General features: G+C 26.9%; 1 protein-coding gene across 2 annotated transcripts; it reads right to left on the reverse strand.

Moving 5' to 3' along the window:
• Positions 1-1,431: 1,431 nt before the first annotated feature.
• SEP1 (K-box region and MADS-box transcription factor family protein) lies at positions 1,432-9,640 on the reverse strand. 2 transcript variants are annotated; one of them, XM_039021253.2, is made up of 8 exons: positions 9,101-9,640; positions 8,803-8,881; positions 8,646-8,707; positions 6,786-6,885; positions 2,487-2,528; positions 2,343-2,384; positions 1,842-1,978; positions 1,432-1,737 (listed from the first exon to the last, which is right to left on the reverse strand). In XM_039021253.2, the coding sequence occupies exons 1-8, from the start codon at positions 9,283-9,285 to the stop codon at positions 1,644-1,646; spliced, it is 741 nt and encodes a 246-aa protein (XP_038877181.1). In that variant the 5' UTR covers positions 9,286-9,640; the 3' UTR covers positions 1,432-1,643. The 2 variants fall into 2 exon arrangements, with proteins under 2 accessions (XP_038877181.1, XP_038877175.1); XM_039021247.2 differs by having other exon boundaries at positions 1,432-1,723; positions 9,101-9,425.
• Between the last annotated feature and the right edge of the window lie 1,792 nt (positions 9,641-11,432).

Below are 11,432 nucleotides of genomic sequence, written 5' to 3' on the forward strand. Positions count from 1 at the left end.
TGTGTATATATATACATATATATCATTTTACTAATATATATATATATATATATATAAACCATTTTACTAGTATATTTAAAAATATGTTGGAATATTAAAAAAAATGTTTTACCATTTTATTGGTATATTTCATATATTGGTTTGAATATTTGTAAACATCTAAAATAATGTTCCACAGTATAGAGACATACATATCAGAGCAATAAAATATCGATACCTAATTAGAAGTGCATATATATCATAATATTTGGGATTTATACATCAAATAAACAATGAAATATATTGAGATACATATCAAAACATATTTGAGTTCTAAAGCATATTTGAAAATAACCATAAATATTTGAGTAGATATCAAATAAATTTATTAGTATATTTCATAAATTTTTTAGAATGTTTCCAAATAAACAATGGAACATATTACATGCACAAGTGAACGAATAATGGAATATTTCACATAATATAAAAAATCAACATGAAAAATGAAAGGGTGATTTATGTCAAGAATTGAATCAATCTGTAATTTATATACTGTTGTATATTTCATATATTTGTAAGAATATTTACAATTATCTAACAAAATGTTCTAAGGTATATTTTAAATAACTATGAATCCGGAAAAAAAAAACAATAAGTGAAACCAATGAAAATAGAAAATAAAATTTCATTAAATGCATTTTCTTTCTTCAATTAAATTAAATTAAAGGAAAAATCTCAAATCTTTTCTCTCCCTTTAAAAATTTTAAAAAATAATATTAAATGCATTTTTTCTCAGTTTCTCTCTCCATTATTAAGAAATATTTGTAAACAGAAAAATATGTATAGAAATCAAAAAATAAAAATAATAAAAAGTGGTAAATTTATCCAAAAATAATACAAAAAGTCTTTCTTATAAAATTCAAATTTAAAGATATTTTTTAACCTAAAGAGAATGTTTTAAGTAAAAATCCAAAACTTAAGCCCACATGGGCTTTAGCCCAATAGCCCTCAAGTATTTTCCTTCAATTTGAATATAGTTAAAATTACATTTGGACTTCTTATTTTGACTTTGGTCAAAATTATGTATATATATAAATAAATATATTTCGTGAATGTATGCTTCTCTAAATGGTTGTCTCTACAATCCCAACAATATGTATGTATATATATATATATGCAAAAAATATTCGTCACGTGTGTAGAACGCGTTTTACCAAATAGAATTTTGATAAAAAAATCAAAATAATCCTCTGAATTTTGTCATTTCGTCCAAATTCTCAATATTTGTATTTGCTTCACGAACATCAAGAGTCACGGTCACCAACATAGGTAGAAAATACAAATTTAAAATCAATAAGTAAACATTCTCTTTCGAAAGACAAAATCCACTTGTAATTCTCAATATTCAAAACACACAACATAAAACAGATTGAAAAAAGAAAAAAAACCAACTGAAAATTCAAAGTGTCTTAAAATTTGAAAAGATACAAGTAAATATGATAGGTTCTCGATACAAGTCCTTCAAATTTTGGGATTTTCTTTCAAGTTCTAAAATAAAAGTAAAATATAATGCTTATTAACAATTTTGCATAGTGTTGGTAGCATAGTGCAAAAAAAAAAAAAAAATGTAAGCAACAAAAGTAAGGTAGTTTTTCTTTTGGTCTTCAAAGCATCCAACCAGGGAGGAAGCCATTGACTTGTTGGCCATGAGTTGGGGCTGTGGTGCTTGTAATTTGGTCTGATACTGCAGAAGTGTACCTAATTAAAACCCACCACAAAATTTACCAAATTACCCCCCAAAAAAGAAATTTTTTATTAAAAAAAAAACATCATTTTATTTTATTTATTAAAAAAAATGTTACCCAATTTGCAAAGTGGGATTGCAGTCTAGTGGCTGAAAGAAGCCTTGAGTTTGAGCATTCTGTGGACCATATGACATGCTTTGGTCTCCACCTTCCCATGTAAGCCTTATGTTATTTCTTGAACTTATTTCTTCCAGCTGATCAATCAGACAAAAATATACTAATAATAAGAAATTTTTATCGTATACTTTTATATCGACATCGATAATTTCATCCATAATTAAATGTTTTGGTTAACATCTAAAGATTAACGCAATAAAAAAAACCCGACGAGCTACATTTCGTCGACATATCTTCTGACCGATGAAATGTATACTACTTTTAAACATTCTCAAACATAACTTTAATGTTTTACACAATGGTAAATTCAATATTTTGCCATTAGAAAAGTGGTTTTTTTTTTTTTTTTCCTTTTTTTGTTCCAAAGTTTGAGAATCAATAAATTTCAGCTTCTTTTGTTGGGTAGGTGTGTGTCAAGAAAGAAATGTTTTGTAGATTTACCTTTATTTGCAGAGCTCTGTTGGTTTCAATCAGCATTTGTTCCTGTATAGCATATTTCTATTAATTATGACATTTTCAACAGAAATTAACTATGATTTTGAATTCTTCACCATTAAAACTTTTTTTATATCAAGTCAAGCTTACCTTGTTCTGAAGATCAGATAGCTGGTCCAGCATGTACTGAGTCTGCAAAGTTCCAAATTTTGAACAATTTGGTCATCATTAGACAAACTACACACATGATGAGAGCTAAGGAAACAACTAATCAATTACAAAATAATTTTAAAGAAAACATAAATTAGTGTTTTGTTCACACTTTGATTTACAAACTACATCAACCTAGGTTTCTTAAAGACAATGTAAGATATAAGTCCAAAAACAAGTGAAGCTGACAATCATAGGAGAATATGAAGTTTTACAAGAGAAAAATGAAGCTCAACAAACTCAATCCAGCTCAATTGAAGCTAATGCAGAAAATTTATGGGAGAGCTTTCCAAATCAATTTAATCATGAGGCAATCACTATGCCCAAGGACCAATGACAAGAGCGAAAAGACTTGGATTAAATGCTTGCTTCCAAGCTAAATTTTTAGTTCATCATGAAGAGTTACAACCCTTGAAGCTCCAAGAGTCACTTGGACACCCAAAAGGCATAATCAATCTGGAAATCCACATATTTAATGCTTGACGTATTAATTTATTTCAATGTATTTACAATCATGAAGGTTCATCTATGTAGTTGAAGAGTTTTTGTTGAACCTAGTCAATTAGGTGAAAGGTTGCATCCTTTCATAGTGTCCTTTCAATTAGTTTAAATAGGGTTGTAATCTCCACATTTTAAAACAACACTTTGTTTTTTTCTTTGTATTCATGTGTTTAGAAAACATGTTTTAGGACTTTCAATCTAGTTTGATCAATTAGATTGTGTTAAGTTTGAAATCTTGAAGTTAAGAACAAGTTCTTCTTTCTTCTTGATCATCGATCAATTTTCCAAGTCCAAATCTGTTTACCTTTCTTGGGTTTGCTTACTAAATAGTTAATTAGGGTTTAATTATTGAGAAAACATAAGGAAAAAGAAAAAACAATACAAAAGAACTCAAAAATGAGAAATTAGAAAACCACCACAATGTGACTAGTAGTTTTTGCATCATTGGATGTGTATAAGGCGAAATGGTAAAAAATTCTTGAATATGTATCTCATGGTTATTAGGAACATGCACATTTTAGAATCTACATCCAACGACTATTATGAGACAACCAGTACCGAATAAATTTGCCTAAAATAAAGCTCAACAATAGAAATGGTAAAATCAAACTAACTAGCTATTGTTAAGAGATCAAATATGTCAAAAAGAGCATAGTCAATTAACATAAGTGTGTATTATCAACATTGAGGCCAAACGTTTAATCTACTCTACATATGGTCAAAAACAAAACTAAGAACTCAAATCCAAAGAGAATAATTACAAAAATTCTTAGAAACTGATGCTCAAACTGAACTTTGTAGCTTTAAAACTTTAGGCTAGAAACCAAGAAAAGTGGAAGTTAATTGGCTATTGATTAAGAAACAGAGCAACTGGGTGGTGTAAACTGCAGCTATATTCAAAGTACAAAAGTGAAACTTCGATAATTGTCTATTAAGAATGGACAGAGACAGAGCACTAGGGACAAGACATGCAGACCAAGTTCAAAGAATTAAAATAAAAGCAAAACATTTAAATAAACAATATTCCTTTTTAACATATTGGATTTGATTTTTGATGTTTGGTTTTTGAAAATTGACTATAGAACACATCTTCCATCCTTACTTTGTTACTCTACTTTTTAGTTATCTTTTCAAAAACCAAAACAAATTTTAAAAAATAAAGTTTTTAAAAAACAAATTAGAAATTTATTTTTGTTTTTTAGAATTCGGTTGAGAATTCTAACTCTTTTATTTGAGAAATATGCGAACCATTATAAGAAATTGAGAGTAAATAGACTAGATTTTCAAAAATCAAAAACATAAAATTAAGACCCCATTTGGTAACTATTTCGTTTTTTGTTTTTGAGAATCAAGTCTATTTCCTCTCTATTTCTTATAATGATTTGCATCTTTCTTAGGTATAATAGTTGAATTCTTAGCCAAATTTCAAAAAGAAAAATAAGTTTTTAAAAGCTATTTCTTTTAGTTTTCAAAATTTGGCTTCGTTTTTTAAACAATTGATAAAAAGTAGATAACAAAAAAAAAATTGGAGGTAGAAGTAGTATCTAAACTTAATTTTCAATAACAAAAATAAAAAAATAAAAAATGGTTATCAAACGTGGCCTAAATAGTTACCAAACGGCTTTGGTTTTTTGTTTTTTGATTTTTAAAAATTATATTTGTTTTCTCACCATTTCTTAATTAAGATTTCAAGTTTCCCAATGTAAACAATAGAATTCGTGCCCACATTTTAAAAATAAAATCAAGTTTCTTCGAACTACTCTTTTAGACCCATCTCCATTTGGTCTAATAAAATTGTGTTTGTTTTCTTACAACGTATTCAACATGGTTTTTATTTTTTCTAACTAAATACTTGAATCCATAGTTAAATTTCAAAAACAATAATTACTTTTTCTAGTTTTCAGAACTTACCTAGATATTTAAAAACACTTCAAAAAAGTAAATAACAAAACATAGAAATCAACCAGCAGAAGTAGGGTTTTTATATTCATAATTTTCAAAATCCAAAAACTAAATGGTAATCAAATGAAACCTAATTTTCAAGACATGACATAGATTTTGAAAACACTCATAAAATGTAAATAACAAAACAAATAAATCAACCGGTGCAAGTAGTCTTTATAGACTCAATTTTCAAAAAAAAAAAACCAAATACCAAATCATTATCAAAAGAGGTCTTTTTCAAATGTTATTTCTTCAATTTCTGTGTATTAGATAGTGAAAATGTAGTCTATTTAAAGTCTATCACTTAAATTCAAACAACAATTTTATGAACAGTAACTTAACACCATAATTCAATATTATGAGAACTTGAAATCTGGTTTACAAGCATGTTGTTTAAAAGAACATGAACTAACAATATTATGAGAACTTACACTCCAAAAACTTCCAAAAGCTATTCAAACTAATTATTCTCCAAAAATATCATTAAAAATATAAATACAAAATCGAGTTTCTCAACAGTTCAATTAACCTAAACGATAAACTATTCAACAACAAATCAAATATTCGAATTTTCACTTCACATATATTTAACACAACAAACCTAATTATTAAAAGCTGGCAACAAAGAACAAAAAATATTGCATATTAATTGACCCTTTGACATCAAATTCCATCAATATACCATAAGATTATTCAGAGTACACAATCTATCAAATACCTAATTATTACTTTTTGATTCTCTTCTATCTACTTAGCTCATAACCCAAAATCATACTTTAAAAAAGATTGGAAAAAAAAACTAACTTCATAGGTTGATAACAATTTTGATTTATATTTCTTGTTTTTAGAAATTATGTATGGTTCATTTTAATTAGTATAATACGGTTGTCAAACACATTTGAAATTTTAACTTTTTTTCTTAAAAAAAATCTTAAAAGTTAGTCTTATGTTTTGAAATCATTTTTGAAAGGTAGGTAATAAAGTAAATAAAAAAAATATTGGTTGAATTAGGGCTAAAATGAAAAAAATGAAAGGCCGCTTTAGTGACCATTCGATTTTTGTTTTTTATTTTTGAAAATTAAGTTTATAAATAATACTTCTGTCTATATGTTTTTTTTTTTTGTTTTATTATTCACTTTGTACCAATGTTTGAATACTAGGAAAAGTTTTGAAAACTAGACAAAGTAGTTTTTTAAAAAGAAAATTATTTCAAATGGCAAAACTGTTGAAAATATTTACAAAATATAGCAAAACTTCAGAATCTATCAATGATAAATACTGATAGACTTCTATTGGTGTCTACCAATATCACTGATAGAAGTCTATCCGTGCATTTCATTCATAGATTTTGAAATTTTGCTATATTTTGTAAATATTTTAGTTCATTTTTCTATATTTAGAAATCACCCTTTTTAAAAACTTGTTTTTATTTTTAAAAATCAACTGAGATAGAAAATTAAAAACGGAATCCATATGAAACAAAACCTTGGATTTGATTTTTGGTTTTTCAAAACTTGTGCTTGTATTCTTAGAATTTTCTTAATTACCATAGTTCTTATTTTCGCTAAGTAGACATTTGAATCATTAATTAAATTCCAAAAATAAGAACACGTTTTCAAAAATTATATTTTGTTTTTCTAGACATGACTTCATGTTTTAAATTACTCTTTAATATAATAAACCAAAGAAACTAATAAAAAGAATAATCTTTACAAGTTTAATTTTCAAAAACCAAACAATTATCAAACAAAAGACCAAAAGAAAAGTTTTGAATTTGAATAGATTAAAACGTACCTTAGTAGACCTAACTTGCTTCAAAGAAGACTCAAGCTGACGCTCCAGCTGCTCAAGCTCTTTTGAGTTCAATGGACCCAAATCCTCCCCAAGAAGATTTCTGCCATAACACAATTATAACTTTTTAACTTAATTACATGGTTTTGTCAAAACCACTTTTGTATGGTTTGCAAGTACTTTTCTCTTCAAAATTATCATGTTTTGTAACATTAAAGTACTGTTTCAAAAAGTCTTAAATATTTTAAGAGTCTTGTAATAAAGAAGTTATTCAGTGATTTTGGTCCAAAATGCTTGTTTTGAAAGTACTTTTAATAGATTAAAAACTAAATTTTGCCCAAAAAAGGCTTAGTTAAGCTAAACATAGTTTTATTTTTCTTGTTATTCAAGTGATTATACTCACTATGTTTTTGCCCAAAAGGTTTATTCTATAAGAACTCCCAAACACACCTATTATAGAGAAATGTAAAAGAAATCAGCATGTTCATGTTCATCTTGGTTGTAACTTAGAGGTAAATTTTTGTTTTTATTATGAAAAAATATGAATATTATTTAGGACAATCCAAAGGTATGAGGTGGGTCTTATCCTCAACATTTCTTTCAGGAAATCTAATACATTTCATAAAAAAATTTAAAAAAAAAAAAAAAAAAAAACTCAAAAGAGAGCTTTTAATTTTCCTTCAATTAGCTTTTAATTTACCAAACTCTTTTATAATTTATAATTTGATGAACTTCAAAATGAGGCTTTGTTATGAAACCCTCCATCCAAGAATTTTTTTTTATATACATGAGTATTCAAACCAATTCTACCACTTCAATTAGAGCATTTTTGGAAGTGATTCTAAAATGGTCAAAAGTCACTTTTGACGTTTTTAATATCACTACAAAATATACTTTTAATCATTCAAAATCAATTTTCATGATATGAAAATTTCATTTAAAAGTGTAAACTTGAATATTAAATCAATCTTTAATAATTAAGAGTGTGTATTTGAGTGATTTTAAACATGTCAAAAAGCAATTTTAACAATTTCAAAATCACTCTCAGACATATTCTAATCTCTTGAAACAACTATATGACTCTCCTACATTCGGTTGTCTCGGAAAAATTTGTAAAATATTAAATGTAAATAAGCTCTACTAAAACAACTTTGAAAGCGTTTTATGATTCATTTCCACCCACCCTTTTAGATGAGACCACTTTCAATTTGAAAATACAACTTTTACAACATCAATAACATTATTAATAACCTAACACAAATATGGTAACCACACTCTCATGACCATTGGATATATTGAGAAATGTATCTTTCCTTTATATTGTGGTTTCCTTTTAAAAATTACTTTTTTCATATGGACTTATTAATGTTTTAGAGCCATTTGAAATTTCATCACCATTTCAAAAATGCTTCTAAAAGTAGATAGAAACAAAAACAAAACAAAATTGAAAAAAAAAAATAGTAAAAAAACCATTAACAAGAAAAAAAAAATCTCAAATATATCTTACCATCAGTTTTCTTCTCCATTACACAAAAACAGCACTAATGAAATCTCAACAAGATTTAGAATTAAACATACTTATTTTAATGAGCTTATAAAAGAAAGAAAGAAATAATCAAATTTAAGTATTACTAATTAAATAAAGAAATAAATTAGTTATCAAATAGATAGTCACTTGAATATCGAGTATTTTTTGGGCAAAACTTGCTATTTTGTACTTGTACATATTTCTATTTTTTTAAAAAAATATATTTTTTTTATTAAATAATTATGCAAATCTCATCATTTAAGATGTATAATTGAACAAAAATACATCAAATCCCAAAAAATAAAAAGGAAAAAAAATCATCCTTGTAATATTACCTCTGAGTTCTTTGAAGAGTCTCAAACCTAGCCTTCAGCTTCAAGTATTCTCTATAGCTACTCTGCAAAAATTGAAAAAATAAAATAAAATAAAATTTAGATCTAAAATGAAAAAATGAAAAAAAAAAATTAGTAATTAATATAATCTAAAATTGACCTCGAGTTCTTTAGCCGGTTTTGTGACCTCCACCGCTCCATAACTGCATTTTTGGTACCTCTCCAGTGTTTTGAGCATACTAAATCCAAAAATAAGAATTTAGAAATCAACCCATTATTAAAATCCCCCAAAAAAAAAAAAAAAAATCAGAAATTTATAATTTTGAAGATGTAAAATATTATAGTTAGAAAAAATAGTGATAACCCAGAAGATGAGGAAAGAAAAAGGAAAATAGTGTATGAAAATATGATGGAAACCCTAGAAAAATGGAGGTAAAGGGAAGAGAAAAGAGAATTACTTGGAAATACTACAGAACTCATAGAGCTTGCCACGATTTGAGAAGATGATAAGAGCAACTTCAGCATCACAAAGAACAGAAAGTTCATAAGCTTTCTTCAAAAGCCCATTTCTTCTCTTTGCAAATGTTACTTGTCTGTTTATCTTGTTCTCTATCCTCTTCAACTCTACTCTTCCTCTTCCCATTTCTTTTCTTTCTTTTTTAAACCCCAATTTTTTTTGTTTTTTTTTTTTACCCTAAATCTCTCCTACCCTTTTAATTTCCCTCTTTCTTTCTCTTTTTTTCTTACCCTAAAATGTGTAGCTAATTTTTGTGAAAATAAACACTGTTTTTGGGATCAGAAGAAAAAAAAAACACCCTAGTGAGGTCTTTGAAAAGAAAGGGAAAAAATTAGAATTGGGTTTTTTTTCCTTTGGGATTTGGGGTTTTTTTTAGGGGGGTTTTGTTTCTCTCTTTCTTCCTTCTTCTTCTTCTTCTTTGGCTTTAAAAACTTGAAATTTTCCAATCTTCACCCAGAAATATTATGAAGAAGTCAGGCTTAGGGCTTTTCTTTCTTGTTTCTAGTTTCATATAAAACAGCCTGGTTTTCTCTCTTTTCCTTTTTTCAGATGCTTTCCTCACGCGTCTTCCAAGCGCGTGTTCTACACGTCTCAGTTGTATTCGAGAACGTTGTGATATTTTTATCTTAATGTCCACGTGGGACGTTTTTAGTTGGACACGCTCTTGGATTGATGTGATCGGCGCGTGGGGTGGGTTGTGAAATCTTTAAAACATAGCATTTGGTTCTCAGATTCTTGTATCAGCTTAAAGCCGGTCACAGATCGATCAGAACGTCGTCACCAACCTTAAAACGGATCTCCACGTGTCTTTTTCTTATTCGATTAATAAACTATTGTATATTTATACTCACATTTTAATATTATTCCAATATTTTCATGTATCATATTATCATAACAATAATAATAAGTTGTACTACAAAATTATTAATAGGACCATAGCATAACTTGATTAGAAGATTAGAAGTTCGAGTTCTTAGCCTTCCTTAGTTATTAGTTTATACACTTTGAGGTTTCTTATATTTGGATGTGATTTTAATTTAATTTCTATATTGTCAGTTGATTTTAATTTGGTCTTTACATCATTCGGTTAATCTCACAAATCATCCTATTATCTTTCATTTCATAAGAAAATCCTATATCTTCCCTCAAAAGCCTATTGTAGTTAATTAAAATAGTTGACAAAGATTGATACATAAAGTTTGACGTAAAAAGTATAGCGATGAAATTGCAACTTCAAAAATTGCGACATGAAGTTGAAGCTAAACCCAAATCATATATAGACTGAACTCATAATTTAAAATTTTAATTACGATGAATAATGAGAATTTAAACATGTTAAATTAAGTTCATTTTAGAAATTTAAATTCTCTCTCCCTCTTTTTTTTTTAATGAATCAATTTGAGTTAATAAAGATCGATATCTTTAAAGATGTTCATTAATATTCTATTCAAATAATCAAAGACGAAAAAGAGACACGATCACTCGAAAAATGAGTAATTATTTAGATGGTACGATTAATTGATAGTCAAATATTATCAATTAAAATAATATGGTGACAAGATAATGGAATATAATTAAAAATAATAATAATAATAATAAAGAGTTCTAGAGAGAGGAAGAGAGGGAAGGAAGAGAAAAAGTTTACTAGAATTGTTATTTAGTGAGTGAAAGAAATGAAATGAAAGGTTTAAGAGTGCAAGAGAAACTTTGCCTTTCTACAACTTGTTTGAGATTTGTCATTTTTGTTATAATACTAAAAATTTCATATTTGCTTCTGAAAAGGGGGATTCACACCTTTGTTTTGACCAAAATAACCAATATGGTTGAAAAAAAATGTGGTTGGTGGGATAAGGTTAATCTGGTCAATTACAAACAATTTCTATTAGCCTATTTTAAATTTGTAGGTTGATAGTACCATATTCTAAAATAGGTAAAATGGTGGTTATATGTATATATAAATATAGGTACAATAATTATATATATATATATATATATTTATGCACACACACACAAGTTATTTGATGACTATGGTACTCAAAGAACTTATTTCAGCTTTTCAAAAGTTGATAGGAAATATGAAATAATTTGTATGTAGAAAAGAAGAAATATGATTTATGACATATAATTATGAAATTGTCTCCTTTGAAAGAAGAAATGTTTCAAAGATCAAATGGTTTTTTTTTTTTAAAATTAAATAGTCATTTTATTTTTAAAAAAGATATTTCTTTAAGGAAAAACACAAATGGGTAGTTGAGAGAATTCCCAATTAATTA

This window comes from Benincasa hispida, chromosome 1, assembly GCF_027475165.1.
Source record: "Benincasa hispida cultivar pf3 chromosome 1, pf3_genome.v1.1, whole genome shotgun sequence".
NCBI lineage: Eukaryota > Viridiplantae > Streptophyta > Magnoliopsida > Cucurbitales > Cucurbitaceae > Benincasa > Benincasa hispida.